Below are 19,451 nucleotides of genomic sequence, written 5' to 3' on the forward strand. Positions count from 1 at the left end.
TGTTCTCATATGCACAAACTCAACACAACTAAAACTAAACTCGTCATTTTTTCCTATCTCATCATCATCATCAAAAACCTACTCTTCTACTTTTTTTTTTTTTTTTTTTTGAGATGGAGTCTTGCTCTGTCACCCAGGCTGGAGTGCAGTGGCGTGATCTCGGCTCACTGCAACTTCTGCCTCCCCAAGTTCAAGCGATTCTCCTGCCTCAGTCTCCTCAGTAGCTGGAACTACAGGCTCACTCCACCACACCCGGCTTATTTTTGTATTTTTAGTAGAGACGGGGTTTCACCATGTTGGCCAGACTGGTCTCGAACTCCTGACCTCAGGTGATCTGCCCACCTCGGCTTCCCAAAGTGCTGGGATTACAGGTGTGAGCCACCACGCCCGGCCCTATAGTCTTCATCTCAATGAATGGCACTACCATCCACCAGTTACCCAGCATCCTTGACTCCCCGCTTCCCTCAAACCACATTTATTCATCTTTTTTTCCTAAAAACAATGGTCACTTTAAACATGCATTGTTTAAAGTGCATACATTGTCATGAAGTCTGTCTCTTCTTCTACCTTGATTTCTCTCAAATCCTTGCACTTCTTTTGGGCTTTTGTCTCAAACATACTGGGTTTAACCACTGACTATCTGCAATTCTGAATTGCCTTTGACAAGCTATTTAGCATCTCTGAGCCTTAAATACCTCATGGAATAACAGATGTCAAGTCAGCACCTACTAAGTGTTCTATTATAATAATGCATCTATTACTATTCTTGCCCGGCCCACTGCCATGACTGCAGGAGTATCAATTCAGCCCAGATTGCTGCCATGGCCTCAGTGTTATCCCTGCTCTAAACAGCACTCCAGTCTACTCTCACCAATGCAGCCAGAAGGATCTTTCAAAAATGCCGATGAGATGATGTCACTCTCCTGCTTAAGATCTTTGTAGCGCTCCACTACCTTCAGGATAACATTCAAACCTACTAGGTTGGCATATCACACTTTCATCACCTGGCCCCCTTCCCACTCCAGCCCCATCTGTTATCACTTTTCCAAGCACATTGCTTGCTCGAGGCACATCAAACACTTAAGAGTTCCCCCCAAAAGCCATTCTCTCTCCTTTAGTTCTTTCAGTTACTGCTTCCTTGGCTCATGTGGAAACCGTCTTAAGTATCTAACTCCGCTGTTGGGCCATAGGCAACTTTAGAGCAGCTTCCTTCCTGTTGTATTCTCAGTATCAACCAGTCTCTGGCTCATATTAACATTTATTTGTATTTATTTATAAGTATTTATGTGTTAAAGCAAACCAATTATGGCCTGAGAACGATTCCATACTTCTATATTTGAGTCCCTGTGGATGAACTGTAACCTAGCTTAATAGGCAGATAAGATTGAAAACCTGAGTATGTGCCTGTAACGATAGCTGAGTCTTGGCCAATCCCATCAGTCATACTTCAACCACTCATACACTGCTGAGTGCTCAGACTGTGTTCAAATAAGGCAAACGCCAACCTGTAACCAATCCAGCTGTTTCTGTACCTCACTGCCTATTTCTCTGCATCACTTCCCTCTTTTTGTCTATAAATTTGTTCTGACCATGAGACATCCCTGGAGTCTCTCTGAATCTGCTGATTCTGGGGGCTGCCCCATTCGTGAATCATTCATTGCTCTACTAAACTCCTTTAAATTTAATTCAGCTGAAGTTTTTAACGTATTGAATGAACTTAATCCTTTATTTTAAAGAGGATTAATCAAATGAATTCAGGGTTGGGGATGTACATCACAAGGTTAACCCTGTAAGCCCAAACCTGTAATGATTTGAATTTTTCCTAATAGCAATAACTCTTTTCATACCTTTATATGATGGACTTGTGTAACTCCAGCAAAAACAAACAAACAAAAACCCCCAAACCCTCAAAATAAGCACTGATGTGAAATTTACCTACTAACAATAGTTTGTGCCAGGCAAAAACAACATTTTGGGAGGCTGAGGTGGGAGGATTGCTTGAGCTCAGGAGTTCTAGACAAACATGAGCAACATAGTAAGACCACACCTCCACACACACACACACACACACACACACACAAATATTTTAAATTAGCCAGGTGAAGTGGCATAAGCTTGTGGTCCCAACTACTCAGGAGGCTGAGGAGGACTTTATCACTTAAGCCTAAAAGGCTGAGGCTGTGATGAGTTGTGATTGCATCACTGCACTCCAGCCTGGGGTACAAAGCGAGACCTGGTCTTCCAAAAAAACTGCAATACTCTGTAAGCTCAGTTACCAGTTTCAGCTTGCCTTCTTCCTCTAGTATCAAGAATACATTCAACAAAGATGATACATCTACAGCACCAGGAACTCAAGGTGAGGAGGATGGAAAACCCCAGGAAACATGTTATGCAGTTGAAATTGCATTAGAGTACCTTATAGAGGTCATGTACAAAATGTGAAAAGGCTTAAGTAGACAAAGAAGCTGGCCTCATTATTGTTTCTAATGCTCCTTGTTTTCATTTTAAAAATGTTACCCTGGGGGCCCGGTATGGTGGCTCGCGCCTGTAAACTCAGCACTTTGGGAGGTTGAGGTGGGTGATTACTTGGGCCCAGGAGTGCGAGACCAGCCTGGGCAACATGGCAAAACCCCATCTCTTCAAACACAAAAAATTCAGCCAGACATGGTGGTGCATGCCTGTGGTCTCAGCTACTCGGGGGGCTGAGATGGCTGGATCGCTTCAGCCAGATCAAGGCCACTCGCCACTGCACTTCAGCCTGGGTGACAAAACAAGACCCTGTCTCAAAAAAAAAGTTACCATGATATGTCCAGTATCACCCCACCCCATCCCCCAGGCCTCCTCAGATATGTATTACATATCTCCAAAGGATATCATTTATATGGCAGCCTAAGAAGAGTGCCCCAAGAATTATACAGTTCACACCAATCTGCACCAACGATATGGTAATCCTGCCCCCACCGAAGCTCAGGACAACTAGCCAGATGTTTCACTCACCTTAATGGCTTTAGCTGCAAGTGAATGACCTTTTCAAAAGCCTGTGTGCTACCAAGCTTTGTAGCCCATTCACTCTTCTTTGGTATCCCTCCAAAGAACAGAACCTGAGGGTCATGGATCAGTGGCTTCAATGAAGCCCTGAAATTTGATGTTTAATATTGTGCTACTTATAAGAAGAGGTTTCATGAGATTCATTAGCTTTTCAAGGAGGACTATAATCCCCAAAACTTTAAGAACCACCAGTAGAGACCCTAGCAGATGCTAGGCGGACCAAATGATTAATGCATATGGTATGACAAACCCTCAGTACCTCTCATACTAGCCACAATTTAAAACCACAACAAGCTCAATGTTAGAAAATACTCTGTAAAATTTGATGGATTTCTTCAGGATTGGGACCCTGAAAATAAATATGGCAACTGCTCTAAAAGGTAAGTGGGGGAAAATATCCAATGCTGCTGATTTTAAGTCCATTAACTTCCCCCAAAGAAGTAACAGAAGTAATTTTCTGTTATATCTTTGGTCTATCAGACCAAAAGACAGAATAGCAATGAGATTTAACTGTATATACACAAAATTACCTATTTCACAAATAATGACAACACACAATGGCAAAAGGAAAAACATTTAATACACAAAAAAGCACAATTAAAAAGTATTAAAAGCATTACATAGTGCAAAGACCAAAAAGACAGCTATTAATTTCATGGTGCTTATAAAGAAAACTAGGCAAGAATGCAGAAAATGCCTTCCTCTTTCCTCATTTAGTGAGCTGGCCACATTCGAAAGGTTATTATTATTATTATTATTATTTTTTTTTTTTTTTTTGTGAGAGACTGAAGTTTTATTATTACTCAATTCAGTCTCCCAAAAAGTTATTTTAAATTGCCACTTTCTTCCCACTTTATGAAACCACATTTGCTGCTCTTGATTGTGACTCTGATAGGAAACATTTGGAAAACTGCATGTTTTCTATATATGGGCAGTGCATTTTATGCCACCTACTCAAGTGTATGTAGAAAGAGACATTTTGGGCCAGGCATGGTGGCTCATGCCTGTAATCCCAGTACTTTGGGAGGCCAAGACAGGCAGATTGCCTGAGGTCAGGAGTTCGAGACCAGCCTCGCCAACATGGTGAAACCCTTTCTCTACTAAATATATAAAAATTAGCCAGGTGTGATGGTGCACGCCTGTAGTCCCAGCTACTTGAGAGGCTGAGGCAGGAGAATCGCTTGAACCCAAGAGGCTTACAGTGAGCCAAGATCACGCCACTGCGTTCCGGCCTGGGCGACAGAGTGAGACTGTCTCAAAAAAAAAAAAAAAAAAAAGAAAAAAAAAAAGAAAAGAAAAGAAAAAATTTTTGTACACCAAGACCACAGCAAGGCGGTTTTATCAGGATAGAATGTACTATCCAAATTTACAAACTTCTCTCAGAACACCTAGCGAAAGAACTCTTTTCTAGTCATGAGTCTCATATCAAAGAAAGAATACCTAAACTAGTAGCATGGGTAAAAGGGCTTGCAGTAAGCAAACAGGCTCTGCCAGGCAGGCAATAAAGGAGAGCTTGTGCTCAGCTTCCAGAACATGAGGTATTCTGAATATATACCCAGAGCTTGGTAAACCAAGAGCATAATAGTTCTTAGATCTCTTCAAGGAAATTAATAGGCTTCAAAGTTGCTCTCCCATATTGAATCCCCGCAACAAACTATGAGGTAGAAGGGTAGGTACGTGTACTGCTTTTTACGGATAAGAAAAACTGAGGCATACGGAGGTCAAGACTGGCACTCAATACTTACTCTACCTCCACCCAAGAGGCACTTAATAGTGCACAGCTAGAGACTAAAGAAAGTCATATTCAGAGGTTGCTATGAGGTCTACCTTGCCAAGTGCTGAGAAGTCAAGCATTTCATCCATCCTTTGAAACATTTCCTGTTGATTTTTAAAGGGGGAAGAAAAAAACCCCAAAAGAAACACTTTGATTCTCATTGAAAATGAAGTGAAAAAATGAGGCAAACTACAGAGAAAAAAATAATCATGTTAGAAGGAAGTCTGGCCTCACTTTCTTTGAGACAGGTCTCTGTCACCCACCTTGGATTGCAGTGGTGCCATCTCAGCTCACTGCAACCTCCACCTCAGAGGCTCAAGCGATCCTCCCACCTCAGCTTCCTGAGTAGCTGGGACAACAAGCGTGCACCCACCATGCCCAGTTATTTTTTGTATTTTTGGTAGAAACAATTTTTGTATTTTTGTATTTCACCATATTGTCCAGGCTGGTCTCGAGCTCCTGAGCTCAAGCAATCTGCCCACTTTGGCCACCCAAGTGCTGGGATAACAGAAGTGAGCCACCGCGCCTGGCCTGACCTCAATTTCTTAGTGCTGAGACAACAGGGGAGCTAACTCCCCCACCCCCCATCACACACAGAAAGGAAGCCTCAACTACGAGTTGCCACTTTATTAGATAGTAGCTCTGCCATCACAGCTTCCCATCTACTGCCTAACTCTGCAACAGAAACATTCCCTCTTTCCCTGGGAAGAGGAATCTTATCTAAAGATACTGTAGTTACAAGGACTGATAAGGGTCTTTGGTATAAAAGCAATATCCAGAAATAAGATAACAATTTTGAACTAAGAGGATATAAATGACACAGTAAAGGTGGAAGAAAGGGTTTTTTCTAAGGGAGACCAGAGTTTTATTATTACTCAAATCAGTCTCCCAAAAAGTTATTTTAACATGCTGTTTTCTTCCCACTTTACGAAACCACATTTGCTACTCTGTTGACAGGGACTATCTGATCAGAAATATTTGTCTGTTGATATCAGTACTTAACTGTTAAAAAAAAATGCCTTCAGATAAGAAATTAGGGGCTGTAATAAGCTGTTATAATGATAAATGTCAATTTTCTTTTTTCTTTTTTTTGAGACTGAGTCTCGCTCTGTTGCCCAGGCAGGAGCGCAGTGGTGCAGTCTTGGCTCACTGCAAGCCAGAGATTGTGATTCAAGTGATTCTCAGATTCAAGTGATTTCTCCTGTCTCAACCTCCTGAGTAGCTGGGACTACATGTACACACCACCACAACCGGCTAATTTTTGTATTTTTAGTAGAGACAGGGTTTCACCATACTGGTCAGACTGGTCTCGAACTCTTGAGCTCAGGCAATCCACCCACCTTGGCCTCCTAAAGTGCTGGGATTACAGGCATTGAGTCACCGCCCCTAACCTAATATCAATCTTCAATAAAGCATTTGCCAAATTATAGCAACTGCTCTGAAAGAGGAATTGCTCTTCTAGCATTATTTGACCCTTTTTAGGTATCCTTGACCCTCTTCACCTTAAGAAATGGAGAGCTCCGGCCGCGTGTGGTGGCTCACGCCTGTAATCCCAGCACTTTGGGAGGCTAAGGCAGACGGATCACAAGGTCAGGAGATCAAGACCATCCTGGCTAATCCGGTGAAACCCTGTTTCCACTAAAAATACAAAACTTAGTTGGGCGTGGTAGCAGGCACCTGTAGTCCCAGCTACTAGGGAGGCTGAGTGCAGGAGAATGGCATGAACCCGGGAGGCAGAGGTTGCAGTGAGCCGAGATCGCGCCACTGCACTCCAGCCTGGGCGACAGAGAGAGACACCGTCTTTAAAAAAAAAAAGAAAGAAAGAAAAGAAATGGAGAGTTCTACTAACTGTCCTGTGCTCCCAGAGGGGATTCAATGAGGATCACAAGAACGAAAACAACCTGTAGGGAAGCAGCATGTTGGATTTCAGATAAAATACCAAAAAATATTAGCTACCTCTTTCTGCAGACATGCCTCTTTCTCTGTAACACTTTCAGTCATTCAAAAGGCTATTGGTAGAGGTGCAGTAAATCCAAGTGTAGATTTACTGTAACAGTTTAACTATGCTATATTCACCAATAACGGCATTACCAATAATGGCATTAGTGCACATCAAAAGATCTGAAATGCTAATGGGACATTTCCCACAAAAGCAAAGAAGCCCGGTGGCTCCTATAAAGGGAGAATATAGCAATGGCAAGCAAAATGAAAATTTCTGTCAACACAAAGTACTTCTCAAAGCAATCAGGAAAAACTGTTCCCAAATTAGGCCTGGGGAGCCACATCAGCCACTATCTCAGACACTGATTATTTTGTTTAGCCTTAGGGGCCTCAATATTCCCCCTCATCTGCTAAACTTCAACTTGTTTACTCACAGTCTGATAAATTCCAGCCAAGTAACCTTAACATTCCCTATGGCAGTGCAAAATTCCAGACATTTGTAAACACTATACCATTTCAGGTTCGGTACATGAGAGAGCTTACTGGTTCCTTTATCTTTGAAGTGCAGATTCTAAAAACATAGCTAGTTCCTAATCTACGGCCATTTTTAGCAAAGGTAGCATGAGGATCAAAACGTGCTTGCACACATGCACACTCATGAGTGGGAGAACCATCAGAACAAACTGCTCCTTAGGATGTAATTCTGAACAATTTAAGCAGATAACTGACTAAATGGAAAACAGATTCACAGTATCTAAAGCCATATATCAGAAATTCACATAATTCTGAGGGGAAAAAATTCAAATATCTCATCAACAATTGTCTTCCTTTCAAAAGTGAGTCAAGAGGTAACATTACATAGCTTTGTATTATGGAACAGAAGAACATGCACCAATATATCAGTGACTTTTCAAGGGAGCCAACATTGCATTGAATTTACACACACAAAAATATTACAAATGGCCGTGACCCTTAAAAATAAATTCTTACAAACCAAATAACATCACACAATGCATTACATACATCTAACTATACATAAATTATAATTAAAACACAACCGCATATTTCAAATGCTTGGCAGTGACTCAATCTTGTATTATACAAATTAGTGGCAGTGCAGAGGCTGGCATGGCTCAACTTCAATCCATTGTAGAAGCCTAAGATTAGAAGCCCATATTATTCCATTGGTAGACTGTGGAAATGGCATACCATATTAAAGGCCTGGTTTAAGATTTTTATAAAGTCTGATTTAAGCATTAAATAAAAAAACATACCAATTACTGTTAAGTACACTGCAAGGAGAGTGAGTTAATATTGAGACAGAACTTTTTAGCCATAATACTGAAATTCATCGTTGTTCTAATGATTTGTCATCTCTTCTCCAAACTTTTTGCCCAAGATAACAATCATAAATATTAATTTAAATGACAACTAAAACAAGAATTCTGATGGTAATGTGCTATGATTTCATTATTCATAGTCTATGGCACATTGCAGCAGAAACAATGAGCTCCAATGACACAGATCTTTCCTCACCATCAAGATTTCAACTTGAACATGGCTTACCTATAACTAGGTAACCATATAATTTATCATCCAAATGAAGACATTTGAAAATGAAAGGGGACAGACAGAAACAAACCAGGTGGGATGCAGAAGGGAGCAAACTGGCAGTCTCCAGAAAACCAGAGCCCATGGTCCCAATAACTACAGCTAAAAGGTGAATGTCAGTATTTGGAAGTTTCCTTATAGCAGTAAACTCTGAACACTTCACATATAAACTATGCCTTGCTTTAGTTTAGTGGCAGTGAGTAAAAAAAATCTGTACCGCAGTGGCAAGGAAAAAAGAACAAAATCAAAAACAGATCACGAAAATAGTTTAAGCTGGGCACTGTGGCTCACGCCTGTAATCCCAGCACTTTGCGAGGCCAAGGTGGGTGGATGACCTGAGGTCAGGAGTTCGAGACCAGCCTGACCAACAAGGTGGAACCATCTCTACTAAAAATACGAAATTAGCCAGACATGGTGGTGCACATCTGTAATCCCAGTTACTTGGGAGGCTGAGGCAGAAGAATCATCTGAAACTGGGAGGTGGAGGTTGCAGTGAGCCAAGCACTCCATTGCACTCCAGCCTGGGCGACAAGAGCAAAACTCCATCTCAAATTAAAAAAAAAAAAGGAAAGAAATAAAGTTTCCTATAAGTGAAGATGAAATTCGGCTCAAGAACATAGCTTACGATCACCTAAGTACTTAGTGCTAACAGAAGCAGTGAAAAACCTGATGAGCAAGCAGGAACAGGAGTAAAGCTGAGTAGCATAAGAGGATTCTTTCCTGGGCAATGATATGCCAAATTAAGATGAAATATCTATAAACATAAGTAATTCTTCGTAAGTTTTATTAAAAATTATAACTTGGCTGGGTGCGGTGGCTCACGCCTATAATCCCAGCACTTCGGGAGGCCGAGGGGTGTGGGTCATGAGATCAGGAGTTTGAGACCAGCCTGGCCAACATAGTGAAACCCCATCTCTACTAAAAATACAAAAATTAGCCGGGCATGGTGGTATGTGCCTGTAGTCCCAGCTACTTGGGAGGCTGAGGCAAGAGAATCACTTGAACCCAGGAGGCAGAGGTTGCGGTGAGCACAGATCGTGCCATTGCACTCTAGCCTGGGCAACAGAGTGAGACGCCGTCTCTAAAACAAACAAACAAAAACAATAACAACAACATTATGAGATTTTTTTTTTTCTGAGACAGAGTTTCGCTATTGTTGCCCAGGCTGGGGTGCAATGGCGCAATCTCAGCTCACCGCAACCTCCACCTCCCAGGTTCAAGCAATTCTTCTGCCTCAGCCTCCTGAGTAGCTGGGACTACAGGCATGTGCCACCATGCCCGGCTAATTTTTTGTATTTTTAGTAGAGATGGAGTTTCTCTGTGTTGGTCAGGCTGGTCTTGAACTCCCGACCTCAGGTGATTCACCCGCCTCAGCCTCCCAAAGTGCTAGGATTACAGACATGAGCCACTACACCCGGCCCACAATTTTTTTTTTAAGCTCATCAGCTATTGCTAGTGTTAGTGTATTTTATGTGTGGTCCAAGACAATTCTTCTTCTTCCAATGTGGACCAGGGAAGCCAAAAGATTGGACACTCCTGTCTAGGGCAAGGATTCCAAAAGCATGTTCTGTATAAAACTTGCATAGAGATTCCAAAAACACTTGTTCAAATGCAAATTCCTGGTCCAGATCTCAGGGATCAGTCTCTGGGGGTTTGGGCATTTTTAACAAGCAACCCTTGTGATTTTTGTGATCCTTAAGTTTGACAGTTCTAGGGTCTTGGTCTCCAAAATGACACATGCATACCCTTGAGAATACACCAACATTTTCCCATGGGGTAAGGATACATGCATAGCTCTATGGAAACCAACTTAAATATGGTGTAAGCAGCTCCAGAGGCACTAAACAAAAGGATCAAAAAAAAAAAAAAAATCTAAATGACTCCTAAGAGGCAAAGAGGGTAGGGGGCAGTAGCTCAGGACTATAATCCTAGCACTTTGAGAGGCTGAGGCAGGAGGGTTGCTTGAGGCTAGGAGTTTGGGACCAGCCTGGGCAACATGGCAAAATGCTATCTGTACAAAAAATACAAAAATCAGCTGGGCATGGTGGCATGCGCCTATAGTTCCAGCTACTTGGGAGGCTTAGGTGTGAGGACTGCTTGGATCTGGGAGGTCGAGGCTGCAGTGAACTGTGATTGTGCCAGTGTACTCCAGCCTAGGCGACAGAGCAAGACTCTGTCTAGAAAGAAAAAAAAAAAAAAGGAACTGATCCTTCTGAAGGCTGTGCCAGAGAAGTATGTTTGTGCATTTATCTGAATTAAAACCAAGACATGTTCTGACTGAAGTTAAGTCTGATTTGGCTAATTAAACTGAGAACAGGCTTTGCCAGTTTATATGACAGGACTTTTTCTATAAAGTTAATCAGCTAGATCTATAGCCCCAGGGCTTTCATAAAAATATCTTTAAGCCAAGCATAGTGGCTTATGGCTATAAGCCCAACACTTTGGGAGGCTGAGGCAGGGGAATCACTTAAACCCAGGAGTTCGAGACCTGCCTGGGCAACATAATGAGACGCCGTCTACAAATATTTTTAATTAGCTGGGTGAGACAGTAAATGCCTGTGAGGGAAGCTGAAGCTGGAGCACTTGCGCCCAGGAGGTGAGCCATGTTTGCACCACTGCACTCCAGCTTGGATGACAAAGTGAGACCCTGTCTCTCAAAAAAAAAAAAAAAAAAAAAATCTTTAAAGCACATATATATGTTGGATAGTATATCCTTTATAAGTACTTAAATTTCAAAAATTTAGATGTCAGATTAAAGTCTTGCAAAAGGGCCAGACTAGGTGGCTCATTACTATAATCCCAGCACTTTGGAAGGCTGAGGTGGAAGGACTGTTTGAGTCCAGGAGTTCGAGACCAGCCTGGGCAACATAGTGGGACTTCATCTCCACAAAAAATTAGCTAGTGTGGTTATGCTAGTCTACAGTCTCAGCTATTCAGGAGGCTGAAGTGGGAAGACCACTTATTCTCAGGAGACAGAACACTTATTCTCACTTATTCTCAGGAGACAGAACACTTATTCTCACTTATTCTCAGGAGGCCACTTATTCTCAGGAGACAGACCACTTATTCTCACTTATTCTCAGGAGACCAAGGCTGCAGTGAGCCATGCACTGCACTGCACTTCAGCCTGGGAGACAGAACAAGACAGACCCTGCCACCCCACACCTCCTCTATACCCTCGAAAAAAAAAGTGCAATAAAAAATAATCTAGGGTGAGAGCCATGAAATACCTGAAGGACTGTCTGAAAAGTGGCAGAACGCAGTATTTTGGGGTGACAGAAATGTTCTATTGCTTTTTTGGGTGGTTACTCAGATTTCTACAACTCGTTACAAGGAAACACTTTATCATGTTAATTATACCTCAACACTGTAAATGGGCATAGAAGAAATCTCTTATTTTTCAGTTTTTCTTTTGGGTTCACCTACCTATGTACCTGACTGCTGCATAAAGTAATCCACGGCACTTCATAATTTGACTAATCAGATTACTTCTGTTCTTCATTGTTAGCTCCAGTACTTTTCCTACAGCTACCTCGGATTTTGATGGCTAAGAACATTCTGACAGGTAGGAAATAAAATTAAATAAAGGATTGATTTTTAAACAATGTGTAAGTGAATTGAAGAAACGTATTTTTATGTTCTACTACCATTATGCTATAAAAACCTTAATGACCAGCTGAATCTCTTTCTTGCAAATAGGGCATGAAGCCCCAGCCTTCTTTAGTCTTCTGGCACAGTGAAAACAAGTGACAAGATGGCCCGTCCTCCCATGAATAATGTTCCCGTCTCGTGGTCTTTTCTCACATAAGCTACACGGCTTCAAGAGGTTCTGGCAATCCTCCATGTTTTCCGTATCTGTTCTCTGTTCAGAAAGGTTATCTAACTGTTCTCCCGTGCTTGAGATGGTCTCTTGGCTTTCAGAACTGTGAGCCAAATCCAAGAATTCCACCGAGTTGCAAGGATCAAAAAGTTTGGAGTTTTCTTTCTTTATATATACATCTTTAGGCCTAACGACAGGAGCCGAAATGGTTCTTCGACAATCAGGGACATCATTTCCTTCATTTTCCTTTTCAGGTATGGCAGTGATATCAGATGTGGAGAGAGAATGGGTTAACTTTGAACAATCTGAATACCAATCCTTCCTCAAGGCCCAACAACGAAAACAGTACCTCTTGCTTGGAGAGTTAAATTTCTTGCATTCAGTACACTGCCACTCGTCCTACAAAGACAAGTGAAGCCAATTAATACTCGGGGGGTTAATATGATGCTGAGAAAAAGGAAAGGAGGCCAAATTCATTCACATCCTCTCACTAAGCTATTTCACACCAGTGATCTAGCCTAGGATTTGAGCAAATTCCATAGCCACATGAAGGAAAGTCTTTGGAAGTTTTACACCAATAGTGCCACAACTGCTATATTCAAGCCAAAATCTGATATAGCTATCTTTAAGAAAGTTAAATTATTCTGGCTTTCTACCTCATCTCAGTGAAATTTACATTGTCTGCGGTACCTTATGAGCTTCTTTGGAGTTACTTTCTTTTGCACAACTTACTCCTTTATCAGGCAAGAGGCTGAAGAACGAAGACTCTGTCATTGTTTTCTACACTAATAGCAAATGTTATGAAATTTGGCAAAAAAGACAGCTAAAACAGATGAGATTTGAAAACTACTAAATTTACTCATGCACTCTCATTGTACCCAGGATTATAGGTATAATTGCATGCCTAAATCATGCCCTCTGAAAAATAAATGTTCTTTTCCTTGAATGCCAAGTAATTTTTCCCTACTTTTCCAAATTCAAATTAGGAGATTCTAGATCTCAATCAATTTTAAATGCTTTGCTTAATTCAAAAATAGCTACGGGGAACAAGTAAGAATATTTAATGTGGTTAACTGCCTGGCTTTGACAGGAACAATGATTTCACATAAGCTGAACTTGATTACTTTCAGGTCAAAGGCCAAGCACTTCAAGTCTAGAAGTCATAACTAAATTGTCCAGACTGAGGGGCCAGGGCACAACCATGTGTTAAACTGACTCCAGACGGCCTCAAAACACTCTTGCCAGTCTAAATCTTCCAATCTCATCTAAAATGCTATACAAATAATCCAAGGAACTTTGTAAAGATTTGGAATTCGTGACTGATGGTGTGCCATAGTTTAAATTACATCACTTTTTCTTAGTAGGATATAAAATAGGGCTTATTAAATTCAATGGCATCTTTGATTTGATGAAATACAGTCCATTTGCTTAATAGGTTTTCTGCGCCCAAGTAGTCACAAGTCTGATTAAGATGGAAACATGGCCAGGAGTGGTGGCTCATGCCTGTAACCCCAGCACTTTGGGAGGCCAAGGCAGGCGGATCACCTGAGGTCAGAAGTTTGAGACCAGCCTGACCAACATGGAGATCCTCATCTCTACTAAAAATACAAAATTAGCCGGGCGTGGTAGCACATGCCTGTAATCTCAGCTACTCGGGAGGCTGAGGCAGGAGAATCGCTTGCACCCAGGAGGCGGAGGTTGCAGTGAGCCGAGATTGTGCCATTGCACTCCAACCTTGGCAACAAGAGTGAAACTCCATCTCAAAAAAAACAGATGGAAACATTTATCTCTGTTATTTGTATTATGGTCAAGAACACTTACTGGACCAATATATTTCACTTTATTACTAAGCTACACACAGATAATTGGCAATGAACTACCATAATGATCAACAGTGGTGTGGTGGGATTAGGGGAAGGATCAACACCAGAAACAATCTAAAAATGTTTCTCTTTCCAAGCAGCAAAATGTAAAATCCCCTTCTTATCCTTCCTCCACCAACCTTTTTCCCACAGTGTGTTACCTGTGGCAAGACTAAAAGAAACATGGGGAAATAGCAAGAAAAAAGCAAGGTATACATTTGGGTCTAGACTTCAGTTGTCAACTAGTGACAAATCCATTCCTATTAACCTAAGAGCGGAATATCAAATATTCTTTACTAGTCCTCCATTAATACTAATCTGTGTGGAAATTAAGCTGTTTTCCATTTGCTTCTTTTTAAGAAAACAATGACAATATTATTTTTATACTCAACAAATAATTTTAGATAGCCTATGGGTCTGTCTTTGGATTGCAGAGAGGTGTTGAGTCAGGGAAAGCAGGGCAGGATTATTTTGAATAACTTTGTGTCTCCAAAGAGATTTGATGGCAGGGAGAAAGGCACACAGAGGCATTTATCTCATCCTTTTCAAGGTAGGGAGAGGTTAAGATCAAATTATCCCTTTCCCTTCTTAAGTTCTAATAAAAACCTCTTAAAAGACGTAAAGAAATCAACATCACTTAGCAGCTATGCAAGGGAGACAGAAATGGGGGGAAAAGCAGCACTCTTCAACACAAATGAACTGCTGGGATTACATCATCTGAAGATGGGGCTGGTGCAAAATAGCTTTAGCTAGAGATTCATACCTCAGAGGTAACTTCTACATCAGTATCATCACTTAAGGACTTAGAGTCCTCAAGGTCATCATTTTTTCCCATTTCAATCACCTGTGAAGGCAAAACATCTCATTAGTAATGTTCACTTGTTTCAGATGAGGCTAATTACCTAAAAGCAAAAAAGACAACTGCTTCAATTTAAAACTCACATTCTGCTCCCATCTCTAGCACTTAAGGAGACAGCTTAAATGCAAGACCAAACACATTATTCTGTACATCTAGTTGGCATTTCAGTAGTAGCACAAACGAGAGAAAAGCACCCAGAAGGGTTACCAAATAAATTTTGCATTCAGAAGAGAGAAGATGCCCATATTTATGACTTTAGAGAAAATAGCTGGGCATGGTAGCTATTTCACAGCCAGGTTCCTATAATTTCAGCACTTTGGGAGGCCAAGGCAGGAGGATCGCTTGAGCCCAGGAGTTTGAAACTGGCCTAGGCAAGAAAGCAAGACCCTGTCTCTACAAAAAATTTTAAAAATTAGCCAGGTGTGGTGGTGCACACCTGTAGTCCCAGCTACTTGGGGGCTGAGACAAGAGAACTGCTTGAACCCAAGAGTTCCAGCTTGCAGTAAGCTATGATCTCACCACTGCACTCTAGGCTGGGTGACAGAGTAAGAGCTTATCTCTAAAACCATTTAAAAATAAATAAATAAATAAATAAATAAATAAATAATTTCAGAGTAGAAAAGCTCCAAATTGTTAAACATGAAAATTTTTATCTAAGCAGACAGGAAAAATGAAACAAAATATTTTAAAATTTTACTTTTCACATTCAAAAGTAAAACCAGTTATGTGATACTCTGGCTGTCCTATAAAAACATGCCCATATAAACAGAAACAAACAAAAAATGTCCATTTCAAAAGTGAGGAGTGTTCTAAATTTTAAAATTTAGAATTTAAAAATTTAAAGCCCTAGTTTTGTGGTCCAATAAAGGGAATAAAACCAATTAGGAAACCATTATGAACCTCTATACAGCAACCTTCTCAAAAACGGTCAAGTATTTTAAGTCCCATCTCTCTCTATAAAAATTTCCTAGCCCAAGTATGGTTGCACATGCCTGTGACCCCAACTACTTAGGAGGCTGAAGTGGAAGAACCACTTGAGCTAAGAAGTTTAAGACCAGGTTGGGCAAAACAGTGAGATCCCATCTCAAAAATAAATAAATAAAAGTTTCCAAATGTCACTTTTGTCTTAATTCAAGCCACCTGCATTTCTTCTAGTGCTACCCATATAACTAGTCTAAGAGAACCCAAGCACCATTTGACTACAACGAATATACTAGGGTATCCTTCAGGAACTCAAAATTCCTATGAAAATCCCTTAAATAAATAAAAAAGATGACCCAATTTAGGTCTGGTTTTTTTTGCTGTATTTATTCAATGGATGTTTACCAACACTATTCTACATCCTGGCCACTGGATCTCCTCCCCAATTTCTTCTGAGTCTTCAGCAAGTTGCCTGTATGACTCTTCATCTGTACATAAGTACACACTATATGTATGAGTACTTCATGAGTACATGCCATATGTACTCAGAGTTCAATCTCCCCTCTTTTCTACTATTTTAACTCTAAAATAGCTACAAAGAAATAATCTTATCTTTCCATTTAGGTATAAAATGGCTATGGAAGCTATCAAGATTTCCAAGAAATAAGTTTTCTCCTACAGACTGCTGTTCATTTAGAACAGGAGTGTCCAATCTTTTGGCTTCCCTGGGTCACACTGGAAGAATTATCTTGGGTCACACATAAAATACACTAACACTAATGATAACTGATGGGCTAAAAGGGAAAAAAAATCACAAGAAAACTCAGAATGTTTTTAAAAAATTTATGAATTTGTGTTGATTCAAAGCTGTTCTGGGCCGCATGTGGTTCACAGGCTGTGGGTTAGACAAGCTTGATTAGCACCTTACCTTGTTAGCAAAGGGAGAAAAAAGATAGCTAGTTGCTATAAGCAGGGGAAAAAAAGAATAGCTTACTGCTTTTGACTAAGTAGGGGCTTTTAAGGCAGCCCTGGTTAACTTAACACTTAATGTGAATCTTAAAATTGCATTGAAAAATTCATTAAAGTTAAAAAGGGGATTATGTAAGCAATCTGTTGTACAAAGAGATACAAAGAGATCTGAACAGATTATACTATGAGCACACAAACAGAATCAACATGGAATTTTTCCACAACATACCTTTTTGTCATTTACTTTCCCTACTTCTTCACTTGTTTGTTCAGTATCAGCGGCTTCAACTTTTATTCCAACACCTAACTGCTCTGATACTGACTCATTCAAAAACCACAAGTCATCTGTAGTATCTGAAACAATGGCAGTACCCACATCCTAATAGAAAAAAATAAACATGAGTTTCTGTATTCAGAGGTTTATCAGACGTTGAAACAACACAAATAAACCCAAAACTCAATGTCATCACACTACATCGCCAAAGAACATCTTGCCTTTATTCAGTGGACATGTATTCATTCAACACATATCTACTTGATACCTACTATGGGTAAACTAGTGGATGGATATAATAGTGCCAGGCATAGACTTTCCTCTTTTAACACTCAATCAGGTATAACACCTGAGAAACAGTACTGAAGAGTTTAAAAGGTAAGGACTTGTAGTTGCTCAAGTAAATAGAATCTGTTCCCTAAATTCCCTTCTACAGGTGACACTCTAAGAAGCTAGAAAACATTCCATTAGTTCTGAAATATTCTTTCCCTTAAAATGTCAAGGATGCTTATTAAAGAAATATGAGAAATACTGATGGTCACCCAAACCTTTTGTCCTGACACTTTCTGAACTCCATACAGAACTTTCTTTCTGCATTCATCTATGAGTATTTCATGACATGCTTTTCTACAACATCCATGAGAGACAATTTATTATTCTGCCACTCTTATATACTCATTCATTTATTAAACAAATACTCACTGAATACCTATTATGTGCCACATACTGTTCTAGGTACTAGGTAATGGAAAAAGTGGTGAACAATACAAAAGCTCTGGCCTTACATTTCAGTGGTAAACAGACAACACAAATATAAAATATAGCAATATTTTTACAAAGTGAGAAGTGCTATGGAGAATAAAATAGGATAAAAGAGAAGAGTGGCTAAAGAGGAGGCTATTTTAACTAGGGGATGGTTTTGCAGGGCCACCACCTATAACTACACAGCTCCAAAACAAAAAGTGAATGGAACCTACTGGAACTGTGTAACGTAATAGCCTTAGCGGCCAGGAATGACCTCTTTGAAGAAATTACATTTGAGGCAAAGAAATAATATGGGGGAAGAGAGTTCCAGAAAGAGTAAAGAATAAACTTAAGGTGCCTGAGGAAGGAAGGAATTTTGGGCTACAGGGTCAGAAAGGAGCCTGGTATATCCAAAACACATGTAGTGAACAAGAAGAATGACAGGAAGTGAGGAAGGAGGGGGCTGAATCAGTTATTACTATAGTAAATCAGGCGCATGCCACCACGCCTGGCTAATTTTTTATGTTTTGTAAAGATGGCATCTATGTTGCTCAGGCTGGTCTCAAACTTCTGGGCTCAAGCAATCCTCCTGTCTCGGCCTCCCAGTGTTATAGGCTGAGACTCCCAGAGATTACAGGCATGAGCCACTACGCACAGCCAAAAGCTCCATTTTGAAATTGTTCAATGTCAAATCCTCTAAGTAGAGTTGTTAGTTAAACAGGCATCTGGAAACTGAAGTTGGGCATTTAGGGAAGAGGTAAGGACTAGAGATACAGATTTGGGTATCACATGCATACAGATGGTATTTAACGCCATAAGAGTAAATAAGAATTCTTAGAGAATATAATGTGTGGTCAAGAGTAACCAAGAATGTTACCCTTTCAAAAGAAAAAAAAAACACACTCCCCTTCAAATGTGAAATTTACCTGATTTGTTTGTAAATCAGTTGAGCCATTACTTCTAGGTGTATAGTTGCTTCTCAAGTTTCCTAAAAACCACCAAGGCAGGCCAGCTACATCCCACTCCTCAAATCCAAGGTCCAGCCTAGATGTCTCATCTTGGGTTAAATTTTCAATTAAGTCTCCATCTACAGAAGTCAAATGAAAAGGATGATAACTATGCACAATACGTAATAACCAAGACTATCTTTAAAATACTTAAAACTTCTTTACCAAACAGGTAAAAAGAAATTCTTGTTCTAAGAAAGAAAGAACCAGAAATCAAGTATCTGTTTTAGCGGCAGAGCTCAAATCTCCTCCCTTGTTTAGGCTTCATCACCAAGTAATGACACTACAAGTAGATCATCGTTTATCAAGTCTAAACTCTAAAAGCATTGTCTTCTACGAGAAGACAGGAAAAAAAAAAAAAGACTCTAAAAGTATCTGAACAATGACCTTGTTCTAAAAGAATTTCTAAATGGTCATTTACTGGCATTTTAAACACTCCTACCATGTATAAACTATAGAATTACTTGCTCTAGTACATAGTACCTGATAATAATTTGATTAATAGCAATGCAAATGATGGTAACATAGTGGTCTAACCCTTAAGATCAAAGCAAGGCAATACAAACCATAATAGGTGATCACAAGGTTGTCCAGGCCATCTCACTGATACCACATATTCTG

The 19,451-nt window shown here is 40.3% G+C and overlaps 1 protein-coding gene across 4 annotated transcripts in view; it reads right to left on the reverse strand.

The window, feature by feature from the left end:
- Positions 1–9,810: 9,810 nt before the first annotated feature.
- The window catches only part of MDM4 (MDM4 regulator of p53), a 39,236-nt gene continuing 29,595 nt past the window's right edge, over positions 9,811–19,451 (reverse strand). For 2 of the 4 annotated variants that reach the window (XM_010369788.2, XM_030936179.1), the window contains exons 8-11: positions 18,750–18,910; positions 17,035–17,184; positions 14,820–14,900; positions 9,811–12,593 (exon numbers count right to left, since the gene is read on the reverse strand). In XM_010369788.2, coding sequence (XP_010368090.1) covers positions 12,024–12,593; positions 14,820–14,900; positions 17,035–17,184; positions 18,750–18,910 — 962 coding nt within the window. In that variant the 3' untranslated portion in view covers positions 9,811–12,023. The remainder of the gene's footprint in view (positions 12,594–14,819; positions 14,901–17,034; positions 17,185–18,749; positions 18,911–19,451) is intronic. The other 2 variants (XR_748668.2, XR_004058826.1) reach the window with 2 other exon arrangements.

The sequence above is a fragment of the Rhinopithecus roxellana genome, chromosome 8, assembly GCF_007565055.1.
Source record: "Rhinopithecus roxellana isolate Shanxi Qingling chromosome 8, ASM756505v1, whole genome shotgun sequence".
Classification (NCBI taxonomy): Eukaryota; Metazoa; Chordata; class Mammalia; order Primates; family Cercopithecidae; genus Rhinopithecus; species Rhinopithecus roxellana.